Genomic DNA, 19,352 nt, shown 5'->3' with positions numbered 1-19,352 from the left:
TTTAGGAAGTGTTGAAAATTAATTTCTACGTAACAGACTATTTAAAACCATTATTGAATACCTCGGGCCTCCCCGGAGCAACATCGGTCATGCATCGTTGGTAGAGTGCGCGCAGTGCATTTCGGGAAGGTCGAATTGAGCGCGTCCATTTGAAAATTGAAACATGTTGTCGCGAACGGAATATGAAACATTGTAGCTGTATATTTCGGGATATTTTCACAGGATTTTCTCAGTTTAATCGTTGGATATCTTCGCATAAATCCAAGAAAGCAGTAAAGGTTAGTGAGAGTCAGTTTTACAGTGTGTATTGCCATGACAAAGGCATGAATCGCGAGATATGAATACGCGATCGTGACATCGTGATTATATTTTGAAATTTAAACGCTTAAAACATTGCCCAAACTCTTTGATTCTCTTTTAAAAATGGTTCAGCTAAACGAATAACGATACTTGCTCATTAGATTTTGTTAACTTATGTTTCTACGTTGTGTGATCGCGGGTTATTCATTCTAATATGACTTTGTATATACAGTATAAGATCGCCATATTTGACGCCAGAACTAATTGCATTTATAATCCAATTCAATCCGCTACTTAGTTTCGATAATTTAGACCCAATTTATGGTTCCGTATGTTAGTCGTGTGTTCTTTATGTGTTGAACGCAATTCGATTTAGCTATTTGCTTTGATTTTTTGAAAATTGCGTACTATTATAAGCCCTTTGCTAGATGAATAAACTGATTTTTATTATGCTGCTCCCTTTGCCGGTTGCCTTTCTCAACTGAAGTGTCAACGTGCTACATCATTAAGCTTAGTAAATAACTAGCAAATGGCCTAGCACAGACCTATAACAAATATATGGGGTAAGCGCACACATAGGGACCACATATGTAGTAAACAATATCATCTCAACTTTTAAGGTTGGCCAAATCGCAAATCGCAAATTGTCATCACAAGTAAATGCCCCTCCTGTTGCTGCGTGTATAAAGATGATGAAAAGATTGTTCAGAATGAAGGGAAAGATAACATACTCGAACATAATATCCAATTCCATAGTGGTCAATAGTGTCCAAAAACTTACTTTTTATTTTACAATACTGATCGAGACTCTTCTCGCACTATTTTGAGACGAGATTTTAAGAAAACATAATCTGAGATGAAGGAATGCCAGACAATTTTTCGAATCTGATTTCTTAATTTCAAATCAAGTATATTGTAGATTTAAACAAGATGATGTAAATTGAATAAATTTGTTTAAACTATAGAGTCAGTGCAAGTATGTCTATGTTTTTTATATGCATTTCAAAATCTAGCTAAAATCCTATGCACGGACGTTGTTTTAAAGGCAATAATCTAACGTCGATTCGATTTGTGTTTTCAAATCATTTTCGATGTCGTTTCGACGTTGAAATTTCATTAATTGCAGACGTCGATTCGACGTCAATTACCCGACGTCGTTTCGACGTCGAATAATCGACGTCGATTCGATTTGCGTTTTCGAACCTTTTTCGACGTCGTTTCGACGTCGCTGGGTGACGTCGATTCAACGTTGAATCGACGTCGTTGTGCTCACTGGGTTATTTTAAACTGTGAGAGACTCAAATGGTCAAAAAATCACCCGAGTATCCATGTATCCAAGGGTCTGTGTACATCCATATAAATAGGAAAAAGACCTTTCAGATTATATGCAAATTATCCCGTTTCAAATCACATGGTCTAAAATGGTTAAGTTTTATTGGCTATTCCATGCATGGAGTTAATTTGCATGCGCAAGCTGAAATGGTCTATACATGCGAGAAATTTCAAAACAAACATCGTAGACAAGTGTTTATCAAGTGAGGTGCAGTTCCACCGTTTTTTTAACCTTTTCGTCACACCACCTGACTGGTCCGGAATTCGGATAAAACAATGAGATTTTTATCTTCAATTTCAAGTCTCATTCACATTCAACAGCGGCTATTTACGCGCGGTTCCATCATGCCAAAGATACGTAGTTTCTCTAAGAGGTCTACGCTATCAAACAACGCCAAAACACTGCCGTTCTCTGCGATACCTGGCCCTAAAGGAACCTTTTCAAATATCCTGGGTTATACGTTTAGCAAGGGAACGCATTTTGATAAAGTAAAGAAACGTTTTGAAAAGTTCGGCCCAATTTATCGCGAGAAAGTTTTGGATATGGACATTGTGAACATTAACGATGTAGATTCCTTGGCTAAAGTTTTAAAGACCGAAGAAAATTTCCAAATGAGGTCTGGTTTAGACCCAGTTATGGAGGTTTTTGGCAGAAATGTTTCTGGGGTTATATCATGTGATTATAACGAGTGGTATCCAGATCGATCATTGCTATCGCCGATGTTTTTACGACCCAAAGAAATCAATGAAAGAATATCCATGATCAATGCGGTGGCCAACGACTGTGTTGAGAGATTACACCAACTTAGAGATCAAGATGGAACAATAAACAACATTGAAAGGGAACTGTCTTATTGGAGCGTTGGGTCAAACTATTCATTTCTTTTTAATCGACGTCTTGGCTTCTATGAGAAACCACCAGATGCAGATGCTCTCGTGTTTTTGGACGCGGCTAGCCAATTGATGCAAAACATTGGACGTATCCTTGATATGGGTCCATTTTACAAGTATATACCAACACCAGCATATTATGCAGCAAAGAGAAATATAAATACAATGTATGAGTCTAACATCAAATTGTCCAAAAAAAGAGAGGCGAAGAGTGAGGAAGACGCGAGTGAGAAAACATCTGTTGCTGATCATGTGTTTGAAAAACGGAAATCGACAGAAGAAACTCTCGCCTTGCTTGCTGGTTTAATGGCGGCTGGAGTTGATACCATCAGCTGGACATCTTTGTGGCTCCTTTACTTACTCTCTCGCAATCCAGACAAACAAGAGAAACTTTATCAGGAACTAAAACTTTTTGATTCTGAAGAAGAAATACCCGTTAATAAGACCCCCTCGTACATCAAAGCAGCTTTGAAAGAGTCGCAACGCCTGCACCCAGTCGCTCCATTTTTATCTCGCGTACTCAACCAAGATATCGAGCTTCATGGTTATCACATACCCGCAGGTGTAAGCATCATGTTCCAGAACCATTTAATGTCGATTGATGAGCGCAATTTTGGCGAAGATGCAAAACAGTTTGTGCCAGAACGATGGCTTCGTGATGTATCAACTGGAAGGGTGAAAGGTTTTGATCCCCTCAGTTCATTGCCATTCGGTCATGGAGTGAGAATGTGTTTAGGACGGCGAGTAGCAGAGGCATATATCTACACGTTAATGAGCAAGATTTTCATGAAATATAGAGTAGAGTTGTCTAGTAAACAGAATGAGGTGAATCCGACCTTGAAGGGAGCCTTTAATAGACCGGACAGAGAAATTTTATTCAGATTTCTATTGAGGTAAAATATTTAAAACGCAGTAATAATTTTTGTTTAGCAATGATGACCATTTATGTTCATCAGATTTAGAGGCCAATATTTAATCATAAGACTTTTATAACGTATATTTGCATGTAGAATTGCCCGATCTCGTAAAATCGCTGACCGTGAGTTAAAAAATTAATGATATTCACATATTATGCCCACTTTTGCAACCTTATAATTATGTATATCGTAGTCTAGCATAGTTTTTTTTTAACCTTGGGCTTGGCGCCCTCAACAAAATCTTTAAGAAATTTAGTATACAAGTGGGGCAATTGCCATTCATTTTTTAGATTTCAATATTTGTACAGGATAACCACATCACTTATCACTTATAAAAACTGCTATGTATGTAAGCTATGTACACGGAAGCTTTGTATGTTCCAATTTAACCCTTTCCTGACATAACATATCCTCTTGTTAGTTTAGCTCAGAGACTCAAGCTATATTAATTCATTTTAACATACGGATTGTATCTAATTTCCGGCGGCTTCGCTACACTTGTGTCGTTTATTTATCTGCATTGCAATCTAAAGTTGATGTTTGGCTATTTCGATGGCGTTTATAATTCTACAGTTTATAGTTTATACTTGCTTCATCGTGGTGTAGCTCGTTTCGATACTCTTTGAATTATGAAATGTAAATCTTATTTCAATTGTTTAAAGTATATAATACCTGCTGCACGCATACATATCGATAGGAAAATATTTTCCTGGGCCTGGGGTGTCGAAAACAATTTTGCGACCGAGGGGAAATATTTTTCTATCGGGAACGACCAATACGGTAAAAAAAGCATTATATTATGCGGCGTTCGGTCGCATTATAATTGTGTAGTCAAACTCAGCCGAATGGTGACAGAAACATAATTCCATAAACAATCAAAACCTCGCGCGTTCGTTCAATTTACCAAACTCGCTTCAATTTATCGTGATAATCTTTTGGTCCAGTCATTTTGAAATAAAAAAGTCAAAATTTTGCGAATAAATCTTTAGAAAAGCAAAATAAATTCGCTTTCGTGATTTCGGAACGTATTTCACCTGCCGCTGATTTGTAAAATAATAAACCACTTGAACACTTATATACAGTATCCACTTGAACTTTAGAATTCGTGCTTAAAATTAAGAACGTTTGTCTTTTTTATACAGTGTGGTTAGTAGCTAGTTAGTTGTAGTTTACTCCAATATTTGTAAGTTGTAGGTATAAGTTTATAGAATATAGTAAATAAATATTTTTTCTATAGCCTTCCTCCGTCTAGAGTTACACAAAAAGTTTTCACTTATTATAAACAATTCATGTTGTCCTTTTGTTGATAGTCGTGCATGCTTGACCGTCTTTCATGTTCAGAATTGTACAATGCATATGTGGATACACAACGGTCGACGAAAATTTTAAACATTTGTTCCGCCTTCCAGGTCTAGGTGGGATAATTTTGATGTGGATATTGAATGTAACGCAGAACGTATATCCGAAGTGACATCCTGCGTTGTTAGGTAATGATGTCAGTTCATCAGATTCAGTGAATCGGCCAATATTTATAATCATAACACTTTTATAATTAATGAATTTATATTTAAAAAATCAGAGATTTTCAGAAATTATGCCCACCTCTGCTTACCTACACATATAACGTAGTTTTTAGTGCAAAATCGGCTTCGTCGAAAAAAAACTTTGCAGCATTGTGATGAGTGGCGAAAATTCAAACGTCAGTAAGAGTCAACAGGCTTGGTGGAAAACACGGACCACGGACTACGGACTACGGACCACGGACTACGGACCACAGACTGCGGACTGCGGACTACGGACCACGGAACACGGACCGCGGACTACGGACCGGGAATCAAAATACACCTTTCAGATTATTCCTCACTGAAGAAACGTAATGGCGAGTGTTCGTTTAATTTTTTTGGATCAAATAATTTGCCATGGATTTTTTTTGGATCAAATTAATGCGAGGGAGAGAGTTATATTTACAATTTCGTGGTATTGGTAACACTCCAAGTGCCTAAGAGATAATCACAGAAATGAGAAACTGTTGTAAGTGGCATTACATACACACCCACACACTAATGTGAACATATTGAAATATACTGATTTTAGTGATTTATAAACCTCGTGATGAAATAAAAATCTCAAATGTAAAACGTTTTAATTCCTGCGTCTCAAACACATCATGGAAAATATGAGCAATAGTTTCAGATACCAGTAAACTCGCATTTGGGTTGCAGAGAGTGGATATATAGTTATTGCTCTGTGTTGTAGCTTGACTAATCAGTTTATCACAACAATAATAAATATTTAAATAATTCATTTCAGGAAACAACACAAACAAAACAAACTGATTTGATATAGTTTAACCACCCTCTTTATTCATTTCAAAATTATACAGCTGTAAATATAGGTGATATAAAATTATAATGTGACTTTATTGTTAAAATATCATATCATGTTATATCATATATATTATATCAATGGAAATAGTAGTTTTGCAATATTGTGTTGTTTCCACTGTTATTCAAAGAAAGCCTGCAATAAAAAGTAATGGATATGTCAATGGTCATGCGATGGCAAACTCCTCCCTGAGAGACCTATCAGGACAAGTCTGGAGTTAATTAACATTAAGGGTCACTGTAGACAAATGATGGCATGTGGGATGCAGCATGCTTCTTGTAGACAAACTGGGACCTGCATGTATGTGCAAAATATTTGTGCAACATGTGCTTAACCAGATTAAATAAAACCAAATATAATCACCAAAGGAATATAAAATTGAGAGCCAATTGTTTACATTCACAGCTTACAGCATAGCACTTTTATATTCAATAAGCAGATACCAACACTGGCTATTCAATTGTGTATATTGTGAATTTTCGCCACTCATCACAATGCTGCAAAATTTTTTCGACGAAACTGACGTTGCACTAAAAAGTACGTTATATGTGTAGGTAAGCAGAGGTGGGCATAATTTCTGAAAATCTCTGATTTTTTAAATATAAATTCATTAATTATAAAAGTGTTATGATTATAAATATTGGCCGATTCACTGAATCTGATGAACTGTCATCATTACCTAACAACGCCGGATGTCACTTCGGATATACGTTCTGCGTTACATTCAATAGCCACATCAAAATTATCCCACCTAGACCTGGAAGGCGGAACAAATAATTCTTTTATATCTCAATATAGTTCCTCCATGCGATCTATTTTTAAATATTTTACCTCGTAAAATAACCTCGAGTTAGTTTGTTAAGTTTAGTATATTTCAGACACCTTTGTTACAACCGAAGTCTTTTGATCAACCATGATTATTTTTAAGTGTTTAAAATTTTCGTCGACCGTTGTGTATCCACACATGCCTTGTACACTTCTGAACATGAAAGACGGTCAAGCATGCACGACTATCAACAAAAGGACAGCATGAATTGTTTGTAATAAGTGAAAACTTATTGTTAACTCATGACGGTGGAAGGCTATTGAAAAAATATTTATTTACTATATTCTATAAACTTATACCTACAACTTACAAGTACTGGAGTAAACTATAACTAACTAGCAACTAACCACACTGTATAAAAAAGACAAACGTTCTTAATTTTAAGCACGAATTCTAAAGTTCAAGTGGATATTGTATATAAGTGTTCAAGTGGTTTATTATTTTACAAATCAGCGGCAGGTGAAATACGTTCCGAAATCACGAAAGCGAATTTATTTTGCTTTTCTAAAGATTTATTCGCAAACTTTTGACTTTTTTATTTCAAAATGACTGGACCAAAAGATTATCACGATAAATTGAAGCGAGTTTGGTAAATTGAACGAACGCGCGAGGTTTTGATTGTTTATGGAATTATGTTTCTGTCACCATTCGGCTGAGTTTGACTACACAATTATAATGCGACCGAACGCCGCATAATATAATGCTTTATTGCGGTGCCCGCGCCAAGTTTGGCACCGCATTATATTCTGCCTGTGAGTTTGTTTGTTCGCATCAATACGTTTCCTTAATCGCTTAGTAAAAATTCCTTGCACATGCTTGGAATGCTTGGAATTTTTTCCTAATTATTACTATCAATCTTGTTGTACGTTTGCCAAATTCCTTCTTTTAAGGAACGTTCTTTTTTCAATTTCAATCTCAAACTCTGATAATTGCGTGTATCTCTGCTTTTATGCACCCAAGAAGGACAAAAATACCAACATTCGATTCAGCGTAAGAAATTATACTTACAGGTATTAAATATATTACTAAACAAGAGTATTCGCAGCGATTTATGACGTTTGAAAGACAAACGAAATTGAATTGTTGACAAATCGCTCAAAATTACTATGCTATACTTTACTAGTAATAGTAAGTTTGGTCTTTGATATCTTTCATATCGTTGGTTTTCTCTTTTAATTTTCGTCCTTAAATAAGTGGATCGGTCTTAAATTACGATTTATTTTATGGTACTTTGAGCCAAATATGAGGGTACCTAAATATCGAGGCAGGATTCAAGTCAGGACTCAAGTCAGGACTCGAGCCAGGACTCGAGTCAGGACTCGAGCCAAGGACTCGAGCCGACAAGCTCCGATTTAATGACTCATCTACGTCTTGCTGATGGAAACTTCTATTGCCGTCTTTCCCGCGTGCCTGTTGGCGTAAGCGGGTTCTTCCCAGTTTAATGGTTCTTCCCGTGTGCGGACAAATTTTAAGCGCTTTTGTTCATTCGTTCCAGAATAAAGTGCCACGAATGAACAAAAGCGCTTAAAATTTGTCCGCACAAGAGAAAAATTTGCTTACGCCAACAGCCACGAGTGATTATTAGCTCGGCTAGTTGCTCTCGTGTGCGGCAGGTTTTAAGTAGACTAGAATTTTTCCGAATTCGTTAAATGTGATTATTTATGATACCATTTTTTGAGTCCACAATTTTTAAATCGCTAAATGAATTCAAAAACAGAACTTTGCAAAACTTCTAGTTAGTCAGCAACATTGTATTGGTCGCATAGCGTTAGAAAGGCTAATTCTTTTACCATTACGGTGCATGCACCATTAAATCGTAAAGATTTGAAAGTTAAAACAATGGATAATAGAAGCACAATGTGTTTTTATTCTCCATGTTATGGTCAGAAATGAAAATTAACGATTTGCATCCGATATTTTGGACAGCAATTACCTGTTGGTTACGAGTTATGTTACCCCTAATTTTTATTTCATAAAATGATTTATTATAAAATCAACTATATGTCATCCAAATATGGCGGATTGGTCGCATTGCGTGAGAAACGTTAATTGACTCGAGTCCTTGACTCGAGTCCTTGACTCGAGTCCTTGACTCGAGTCCTTGACTCGAGTCCTTGACTCGAGTCCTGGCTCGAGTCCTGGCTCGAGTCCTGGCTTGAATCCTGACTCAAGCAATAGTATATCTCGCCAAATATATTCTATTCCAAAGGTTTTAAAGTATAGTTTCAATAAGCGAACTTTATGACAAATCGCTCAAAATTATTAAACAAATTAAAAACGCAGTACGCTTAATCCTTGACTTCTGTATCGTTGCTTTTCTAGTTTCCGGCTCTACACCAGTTTATTCGTCTCACGTTTTTCTTCATTTTGATAGTATTTTTAGATAGTATTTTTAGCCTAAATATTTTATTTCTGAAGATTTTAAAACGGCGCAATTTTGACCTTAATGTACCAACCAACCAGGCTGCGGCCGACAGGAGAATGTAAGTTGGTGATGTCGTTAGAAATGAGCGGACGTTTTATTTCTAGGCAAGCATTGCGGGCACCGCATTTTAGTACTGTGTCTGGTTTACCCTATTGGTCGTTCCCGATAGAAAAATATTTCCCCTCGGTCGCAAAATTGTTTTCGGCACCCCAGGCCAGGAAAATATTTTCCTATCGAGACCTGGTAAATAACATATACATACGCTTCCAAACGAAAATTAGGGATCCAAGGATAGTGCAAAGTTTTCATGCTCTGTATATATTCCTGTAATACCTAAGCAACCAGACGTTTTCCCAACATAAACATATTGACTTAGCCAGTAAAAATATAATGAACTAGGTTAAACATTAATCAAAAGGAAATTACTCAAAGAACTCAAGTTACGCTAGTCGCGGATACTGTCACTTTTAAATTATAATTTTAGTTGCCCATGTAAACCGGGCGCGATTTAGTCTCTTTTCTTCGTCAAACAACTGTGACCACATTCACTGCATTTATTTGATGGCAACAATTTATCCGTCATTTTATAAGTATAGCCGAAATAGTTGCGTAGTAAATAATGTAAATAAATCGCGGTGCATATTTATGTCTATGATGTGGATACTTCGACGCATAAATCGATGCAAAACAATATACTTATAATCAATACTGTATACCGCCGAAATGATTTGATTACTGCACAAAATGTCCGTTTTGTATAGTGTTATTTATGAACTGTATGCAGAATACCAGGTATCGACTTGCTATCGACATAATATATATTCGTGTAAGCTATCTATTAATACATAAACAACACAGCGTCGATTCTTCCTAACATCTTCGCTCTATTTACGGAATAAACCTTCCAAATTATATTTGTGTTGAATTGAATGCTCGTAATTCATAACATAAGATGATAAATTGTGTAGATTCTCAAAGATGTGCTCGATTTTTACGCCGGTAATGTTTTGAAGCAATGCTCATCGCTCCTCGTTTTTAGTGCAAAGTTTGAAAAACTTTGCAGTATTGTGATGAGCGGCGAAAATTCAAACGAGTCAGTAAGTCAGTCAGACAGTCATAGTGTAAACTTTACGGGGGGTAGGCTGATTTATGCGTATAGTAACTTTTTGTATATGATCAGTAATTTAAAGTTTTTAAATCAGTTTAACACCTTCGTCCATCTTACTTACCCGATTGGATGGTTAGGTGTTAGCTCGTCGCTCGCGGGAGGGGTGGCTTGGAACGAGTGCTGTTACTTGAAGCCAGGTTGAGATCCCTACGGTATCTTAAGCTGAGCACGCACCCCCTCCCCCCGCCGAGAGCTAACCCTTCACACCAACTTTGTTGGTGGAAAAGACAGGCAAATGAAGGGAGTAAACCAAAGAAGAAAGAAAGAAATTTACTAATAGCACTTTACCACAAGCTGCTGTTGTCGACGTTATCGCTCGTTCGCCGACGGGTTGTTAATGCCCTCTGCGGGCTCTGCTCCGCACCTTGCCTCCACTCGCCCCTCCCATTCGGTCACGTGGTTACCTGACGTCACTGACCGGTTTCCTCGTTGTTAACCTTGGTTATTGCATAACCCCATTTAACTTGCTTTATTTATTAATGCTCTACATCCCTTTTTCACCAAAATATTAAGGAATTTTGACCGTTACTGTAAATTTTGAGGCATAGCTTTTCCGCGGTTTTAGTTTTGTTTCAAAGGGATTTGCGCAGGATTGCCCCCCAAAACACCCGATTTTTTCTTATACGTCGCAACTGCGCATGTGCCTTAGAGCTTGAACATTTATATTCACGATATAAAGAAACGAGGAGCGACGAGCATTGCTTCAAAACATTCCGGGCATAAAAATCGAGCAATTCTTTTAGAATCTACGCAATTTATCATCTTATGTTATGAATTACGAGCATTCAATTCAACACAAATATAATGTGGAAGGTTTATTCCGTAAATAGAGCTAAGAGGTTAGGAAGAATCGACGCTGTGTTGTTTATGTATTAATAGATCTCTTACACGAATATATATTATGTCGATAGCAAGTCGATACCTGGTATTCTGCATACAGTACATAAATAACACTATACAAAACGGACATTTTGTGCAGTAATCAAATGATTTCGGCGGTATACAGTATTAATTATAAGTATATTGTTTTGCATCGATTTATGCGTCGAAGTATCCACATCATAGACATAAATATGCACCGCGATTTATTTACAGTATTTACTACGCAACAATTTCGGCTATACTTATAAAATGACGGATAAATTGTTGCCATCATATATATGCAGTGAATGTAGTCACAGTTGTTTGACGAAGAAAAGAGACTAAATTGGGAAAATCGCGCCCGGTTTACATGGGCAACTAAAATTATAATATAAAAGTGACAGTATCCGCGACTAACGTAACTTGAGTACTTTGAGTAATTTCCTTTTGATTAATGTTTAACCTAGTTCATTATGTTTTTACTGGCATAAGTCAAAATGTTTATGTCGGGAAAACGTCTGGTTGCTTAGGTATTACAGGGCATGAAAACTTTGCACTATCCTTGGATCCCTAGTTTTATATCGTGAATATAAATGCTCAAGGCTCTACAGCACATGCGCAGTTGCGACGTATAAGAAAAATCGGGTGTTCCGGGGGGCAATTCTGCGCAAATCCCTTTGAAATAACACCCAAAACGCGGAAAAGCAATGCCTCAAAATTTACAGTAACGGTCAAAATTCCTTAATATTTTGGTGAACTTAGCAAAAGGGATGTAGAGAATTAATAAATAAAGCAAGTTAAACTGATTTAAAAACTTTAAATTACTGATCATATACAAAAAGTTACTATACGCATAAATCAATCTACCCCCCGTAAAGTTTACACTATGACTGACTGACTGACTGACTTACTCGTTTGAATTTTCGCCACTCATCACAATACTGCAAAGTTTCTCAAACTTTCCACTAAAAACCGAGTGCCTTCTTTCTCTTTAGGCTGTGTCTTTCCTGAAGTTGGATCAATGGATATTTGTCATGGCGACATGTCGATGACGCAAGTTTTACCCAGGCCTACTCTCCTGACGAAGGCCCTCAGGTCGAAACGTCGAGAAGTGTTTTGTCTAATTTAGGCAGTTGTTATACCACCACATTTGATACTCTAAAGTAAGGTAGTTATATATTGCCGCAATAGGAAATGCTTAATGGTATTACAAGTGCGTGACCTCGATGCCCTTGAACAAAATCAAAAAACCAATCCATCCTAGATAGGCCACAACTATCACAGCACCTAAAAAGACGTTTTTATTTCTCGTGTTAATCATATATACAGAATGATTCATTAATTTCTAACGCGCAATATTTAAATAGCAGATCAAAGGCAAAAAATTCAATCATTCAGAAAAGAGCCTATGTTAAAATTTAGAAGCTTGCCAGCATATTTTCAATTTTTGTTCTTCCTAAAAAGATTTTTGAGACTCCAAGTTCTTGTTCGTTTTTTAAATGAAATAAGGTATTCAGGATAACACTGGTGGTCCTGAAATATGACGAAAATTGTCGGATCTGTCGTGTCATTCACAAGTGAGTCAAAATTCAAGCCAGGGTTGTGGGGATCGTTCCTCGAGGGTGGTGCGTTCATATCTTTCTTTCCGAGGCTGTATTTTCCAACCAAAACTTTGACGATATACATTTGAGCATCCTGACTATCAGAACTGTCGCAAAATCGCAACGAGTATGCAGAATCTCTTGCAAAGTACACGCCGTTACCATACGTGTGACCTAAAATGAAGAATTACTTTGGAGAATGAAATTCAAGATAATTTGTCAATGAATCTGGATTTCAAAGTATTTAAAACACCCTGATTGCCTGCATGGCGTAAGTAATTTTCACACCACCCATAATCTGATACTTTCCTATCAAAATTATATGTGAAATTTCAGTTTCCATATGAAGACCTTTTTATTTTTATTTTCAAAAAATCATGACGAGGGCGGCAATGACATATTACATAATTCTTGGAACTTACCATTTATCCCTGAATAACTTCTACTGAAATTATTAACATTTATAGCCTCGACATTTTTCACATCTGTGCCATGAAATAACCTCTTCTCGTTTTCTCCTCCCATCATTGATTGTTTTTTCACCATGTAAGCTCTATAAAGAGCAGGATTTTGAATTCTTTCAATTTTTGTCACCGAATACCCGCCTTCAATACTATCATTGAACAACTGAAATATTTCTTGGTATTCGTTTGATGATGGTAGTACGTCTACAAGTTGAGCCACCTTCCCCTTGGCTTGTTCATCCCACGTCAATGGCAGATCAACTTGATGAAAAAAGAATAGATGAAAAGGATTTTTAAAAATACAAATTATGATACAGGTTTTAAGCTTAAGAAAATCGTTTTTTTAATACAGCGAGAATGGAACAACACCATTTCTTGAAATTTGATACAAAAGTTATCATGATTTATTTTCTCCGCTACATGAAAAAGACACATTCTAATCGGGAAATACAGTTTTCAAAAAAATTTTCATAATTTGTGTACATGATATTTACTCACTTGTGGAAATGCCGGCAGATCGATCCTGTTCATTTCTTTCTTTTGATGCAATGAACTTCTTTGCAGCGAATTTTGCTGTCGTAACACTCTCATTTGCCCCGATTATGTCTATGACCTGACTGGAATCATCTAATGTGACGAAATATATCTTTATGATCTGGTCATTCTCCTGATTTGACCTGAACGTCTGAAAGTCTTCACTGTCAATATCAATGCCAGCATCCTGTGGTATTAGTACGCGCTCAATGATGATCGATTCCGCGAGAGCTTTCTGAGCTCTAAGCCAATGCACGTCGTCCTTAGCTGTTATAAATACCGACTTTCCTGATCCATGAAGTTCAACCTAGATTTTATAAGTGTAACGAAATTGTGTAAACAGAGAGTGGGTTGCCGTTATTTAATATTCTTGAGAAAACTCGGTGGTTAGCGTGCATGGAATTAAGAAAAATACTGAATTAAGTCGATGGTTTAAATCAATCAAATAAAATATATTATAAAAGAAAGGTTCATCTAGATTGTTGACATGATCAAGCAGAAATATGATTAAACGCAGATAAATACATGACACTGGAGGCGGGGAAAACATCAAGTAAACTCATCAGAAAAAGTTTTCGCAAATAGCTAAATTAGGCATTATCTTAATGTTGAAAAATGACCTTACTTTATTTCATAAAAATTAAAAATATTTCATTATGCCAAGCCAACCAAATCCTACTGCTTCCTAAATTTTAAACCAATTCGATAATGTAGCTAAGTATAACCTCCATCTCCGGAGAATTAGAGTTGCTTTTGTTGCAACGCTGCCGGTTTGGCCTTAATAATTGCATGTTGACTTTATCGTTAAAATTCTCATATTGATGTCTGATGGGCATCCAGAAAAATATCAAAAGAAATACGGCCGGTAAATTATTCACGACGAACCTTTGCAGTTATTTCCCGCGATGTCATTATTTCCTCCACGTATTTTTCGTTATTTGCCACAAATTCCCACATTCGATCATCTTCTAATGGTTGTTCCTTCCTTGCTATTAAAACAAAAATGTGTCTCGGTGTTTGCGACTTGATTTCCAGAACAAAACAAGAAATTAATGTGAATGTGAAATGTGCAGTACGTAGTGGCCCCTCTCATGCAGACGACCGTGATCATGAGCACTCAGACCCAGTACGTTGAATATCATCATAAACTAACTTATATTGGTAATGTTAAACTGAAGGCCGCCCTGTACGTTACACGGTGCAATTTTTCTTGCAACTTGCAATGCGATTCTACTTTAAAGAGATGGAAATTAGTGAAGCGTCTTCAAAATGTAAGTGTAAGAAACGCCAATGGCGTGTAATAATCACAAAAGTTCCGTAGTTGCCAAATTTACATCTTTCAAAAGTAGAATTGCATTGCGAGTTGCAAGAAAAATTGCACCGTGTAACAGGGCCTTGAGGTACCTGGGCGAGCACCCATCTAAACTTCGTTTCGCTGCCGGGGTTGCAACGAATACACCGCTGTGGCTACATGATTAAGTTGCAGCAGTTGTCATATGTTGCTTCAAGTTGATAGCAACAATCTTCTTGGGGGGAAGCACAATAGTTTTTTTTAACCGCGAGCAACCTCGCCTTTTTAGCTGTCTTCATGTTTTCCGATTAGTTGCAGAGTTTCACCGAGAAACCGATGCAGTGGAATAAACTGTTCATTTGAATTATGTTCTTCGCATTCTGCGTGCATGCAACCGAACTAATTTAGGCCTACATATCGTTAGCATGAGAAGTTTCTATGGCACTGTCTACCTCCTTCGCAGACGGAGGAGGAAGTGGCACAGTTTATATGTCAAACACGCCAAGTCAATAAAAAATATTCTACTTATAAGTGTTGATAGCTACGAATGCTTTCTTATAGCAACTATGTATAAAATGAAAAAAAAGTCAACTTACTTGAAAAATCATTGTTATTAACATGCCATAGATCATTTCTTTGTTTTGATGCAAGAAACTGTTTGGTTAAAATTGTTGCTTTCCTTACGTCCTCTTTTGCGCCAATAAGTTTCAAAATACCCATCCACGATCGTTTATGATCTAACACTACAATCCTATTATTCTCCAGCTCTGATCGAAAGTCTTCAAAGTCTTCACCATCAAAATCAATATCCGCATTTTTCGGTATTTTGACTTCTTTCACAACAATAGATTCCGTTAGAGCTTTTTCCGCTCTCTTCCAGTGCACACCATCTGTGGCCATTATATTGACGGACTTTCCTGATTCATCAGGATCTACCTGGTGCAAATAGTCAATACGTAATCAGTTACAAAATTGGTAAGAAAGTTTCCTTGCATGGGTTCTAGATCAAGTTTCAAGAGCAACGTTGATAAAATGTCATGATGTGAAATTATATCTAACATTTCTCACGTGGTCAAAAATGCAAAGGTTCCACGGCAAGGCTAAAATTGGTACGCGTGCTAATTCCATCCGTACACGGCCTTTGAGTTGCTAACCTGGACACTAATAAAATTGGATACGGGTAGCATTTTAGCCGTGCCGTGCCAAAAATTGACTTTAGTCTAAAAGGGGCTCAAATCTATATATTTTCATGTCTTGTGTACAACCTTAATTGCTTTTCGACAAGACGCAGCAAGCGCTCCTTCAAATTGGGTTCCACAGAACGGTTTCCAAATATAAACTCAATGTTTTCAACGTCGTATTAAATTCATACTATTCATAGAGGTTTAAAGGGTCTTAATTTCGAGTGGAATTATACACACTTCAAATTTAAGCCAGGAACAGTTGATGGAAAAATCAACTATAGGTAGTATAGGTATATAGTCGACTCATTTTTCCATCAACTGTTCCTGGCTTGAATTTGAAGTGTGTATAATTCCACACGAAATTAAGACCCTTTAAAACCTCTAGAATTTACTTGCATCGAGTGAAGTGCCAAAAATCATAATCGATTTATGCATACTCCTTCAAGAGTGTTTTAGCCGCGTCATTGTGGTGTTTTCGTTCTACATGCTTAAGGCTCTAATTATATTAATAGCGGTCAGTAAATGCAAACCTTTGCCATTATCTTCGACTTGTTCATAATGCCTCTTACAAATTCTTCATTCTTTACTACAATATTCCACTTTCTTTCATCATTAAGCACGTGTTCATTCTGCCGTAATGTCCTTTCCACACCCTTACACTTGTTGCAGGCAGAAAAAAATTTATCACCATGACCTTTCAGACGTACTTTTCTATCTTGCATATCTTTGATAACTTTCACCTCGGAAAAACAAGACTTTTTAAAGAATCCGACATAGTCAAAAAACTCCAAATGGCTACAGAAATCAGCCGACAGGTCCTGCGTTCGCTCCTTTCCTCTAAAAATGTCAGCTACAGCAATAACGACCCTGAACAATTTAGAGCGCACTGTTTGGACTTCAGCCACACGTACACGCTGCTCCATGATTAGATAGCTACGCAGAAAATTCCTAGACAGCCCAAGCAATGTATCTGCAATTCTCGAGCATGGAATCTATAGAGCTATAAAGAATACATAGAACCGCTTAATATGTATCTAGCTTCAAGCAAATTGTTTATATACTGTTATAGCTCTTCCGTGCCTAGTTCAGATTTGGCTTTCACATACATGTAACCACGTCTATTTTTGTGGGTAAATTAAACATATTATAAAAAAATCTAAGGGATGCATAAAATACACTAGTTTCCTTAGCCAATGGATAAGCTTCGTGATTTTAAATTGCTGAAATATAGCATGTTTCTTAATTACCTAAAAACATAAACTTAATGCAAGCTCACATTTATTTACAACTATATATTGAACTAAAATTATTCAATATTCACTTTTTGTAAACTTACGTTCTGATTGGTCAATTTGTACCACGTAAGTGAATTTTATAGCAAAACGTACGCCACAGCCTAAAATTTATTGCATTGTAAAAATGGCGGCAATTAATACGGAAGCAAAAAAATTGGCGAGCTTAGCGACGAAGAAATTGAGAAAATTATTGAGAAAATTATAGATGAATCCACACCTAAAATACGAAACAAGCAACTGCACGGGTGTCTCTATATTTACAGTTAAGCAAGTGTTATTTATTTTTTATTTAATATTTATAAGTCTTTGTGTGTACTCAAAATGAATATTAAAAGCATTAAAGTGCTCTTTGTTCGTGCGTTATTGGGTTTCACATGCATGATGGCTAGTTCATAAACAAGGAACTCGAAGTTCAATACTACACTTCTTGTTCTTTGTTTCTGAAATGCGTGCATATGTGCACGTAAAACCCGAATAACGCTCTCACAGTGCTTTAGCCCTAAATATTCTTGATAATCTTGTTCAATGATATTTTAGGATATAATTTAATTATATATAATTATATATATAGTGATTCAAAACGTAAACAAAGCGTCGAACTGTGCCGGACCTCATCTGCCACAGACATTGCCAGACTACCGCTGATTTGTTTGTTCTGCACTTGGTTTTGAATGCACAAGGTGAAAAATCAAAAGATAATGACCGGCCTTATGACGGGGCAATTATATCGATCGAGTAATTTGAATTAGAAAGAGATTGCAGTGTAGCTAATTTTACTATCTGAAATGTAATATGATAAGATACAGACTGATAAATTCAAATCTAGGCAGCGTGTGACCTCGATCGACTTCAATAATATCGTTACATTATCTATACTTTTAGAAACTCGTCTGTTAAACTCTTAAAAGTGTAATTTTACTCGCAGGTTTAACACTGGTACAATCGGATTGAAAAATCGGGTTCATAAAAGTTCTGTCTCAAGCGAATGAACTCGGCTTCGCTTGTCTTCGCTTCTTACTCGCCCATAGTCTAACAAACATAAAGCAGTCAGACAGCCGAGTGCATGAGCTTAGCGTCGACATCTCGATGATGTCGCTCAGTCTTAATTTCGCCTGTACAGTAAATGTCCCACCATCAAACAGTATTTAATAGTAAGACGAAGAATCTGAATTCAACTACCGCGTTTCTTCGTATTATTGGCCGACGGCCCGACAGTGTTCTCAAATCTCAAAATGATAATATCGAAAGTACACAAATTCTACTACTAGGATAGCAATTCTAGTGAATGAGATGGAAATTATACTCACAATGCATCAACCACATGAAGAAATACTCACAATGAATCAACCAGAGTTGCAAATTGGATTTCAGTGACCTGAAAAGGTCGCAAAATACTAGTAATATTCAGCCATTGTAGATGAACATTAAGGATTCTGAATTCATCGAAAATCATATAATGCTTCCATGAAAATACGTATACTTCTTTTAAAATTTTTCAACGTGATTCGATTATAAACAATAGTACACACTAGCCTATACGTCCAAGTTTTTGAAAAACACTATTATATACGTCCTTTTTCAAATTTAAAGCAATTTTTTAAAAAGCTTTTGGTATATAGTTTATAGTATATAAATAGAATATAGTATGTCACACATTTTAAAATTTTAAGTGGAAGTCAAGTTAAACATTTAAGCCATTTCCAGCATGTAACGCATTTTAGAAAATTTCGGAAAATGGTCAATTTTTGCTAAATTATTTAGGGGTCCTTTTACTATTCTGGCCAAAATTGATTAATTTGGAGATTTTATTGATTTTTGAAAGACAAGAGGAATTTGTCTGGATCAACCCTGTGTCTGGCTTGGCCTTCCTGTATCCTG

The 19,352-nt window shown here is 36.5% G+C and overlaps 2 protein-coding genes across 3 annotated transcripts; one reads left to right on the top strand and one right to left on the bottom strand.

The window, feature by feature from the left end:
• Window positions 1–2,175: 2,175 nt before the first annotated feature.
• On the top strand, window positions 2,176–4,475 carry LOC114519735 (cytochrome P450 27C1-like). The gene has a single exon (XM_028539903.1). It carries the CDS (start codon window positions 2,176–2,178, stop codon window positions 3,418–3,420), a length of 1,245 nt encoding a protein of 414 aa, XP_028395704.1. The 3' UTR covers window positions 3,421–4,475.
• Window positions 4,476–12,382: 7,907 nt separating this feature from the next.
• Window positions 12,383–18,934, bottom strand: LOC114519859. 2 transcript variants are annotated; one of them, XM_028540041.1, is made up of 8 exons: window positions 18,782–18,934; window positions 17,516–17,575; window positions 16,710–17,179; window positions 15,592–15,931; window positions 14,590–14,693; window positions 13,669–14,011; window positions 13,129–13,431; window positions 12,383–12,880 (listed from the first exon to the last, which is right to left on the bottom strand). In XM_028540041.1, the coding sequence occupies exons 3-8, from the start codon at window positions 17,100–17,102 to the stop codon at window positions 12,546–12,548; spliced, it is 1,818 nt and encodes a 605-aa protein (XP_028395842.1). In that variant the 5' UTR covers window positions 17,103–17,179; window positions 17,516–17,575; window positions 18,782–18,934; the 3' UTR covers window positions 12,383–12,545. The 2 variants fall into 2 exon arrangements, with proteins under 2 accessions (XP_028395842.1, XP_028395843.1); XM_028540042.1 differs by lacking the exon at window positions 17,516–17,575.
• Between the last annotated feature and the right edge of the window lie 418 nt (window positions 18,935–19,352).

Source organism: Dendronephthya gigantea, unplaced genomic scaffold (genome assembly GCF_004324835.1).
Source record: "Dendronephthya gigantea isolate DGI-Jeju-01 unplaced genomic scaffold, DenGig_1.0 000014F, whole genome shotgun sequence".
In the NCBI taxonomy this organism is placed as follows: domain Eukaryota; kingdom Metazoa; phylum Cnidaria; class Anthozoa; order Malacalcyonacea; family Nephtheidae; genus Dendronephthya; species Dendronephthya gigantea.
This window is presented reverse-complemented; position numbering and strand designations above follow the sequence as displayed.

Coding starts and splice junctions, on each gene's coding strand:
- LOC114519735 (XM_028539903.1), top strand. CDS start 2,176: ATGGACATTGTGAACATTAACGATGTAGATTCCTTGGCTAAAGTTTTA.
- LOC114519859 (XM_028540041.1), bottom strand. CDS start 17,102: ATGGAGCAGCGTGTACGTGTGGCTGAAGTCCAAACAGTGCGCTCTAAA. Junction 14,694..15,591: donor TAATAACAATGATTTTTCAA/GTAAGTTGACTT, acceptor TTGTTTTAATAG/CAAGGAAGGAACAACCATTA. Junction 13,432..13,668: donor ATCTGCCGGCATTTCCACAA/GTGAGTAAATAT, acceptor TTTTTCATCAAG/TTGATCTGCCATTGACGTGG.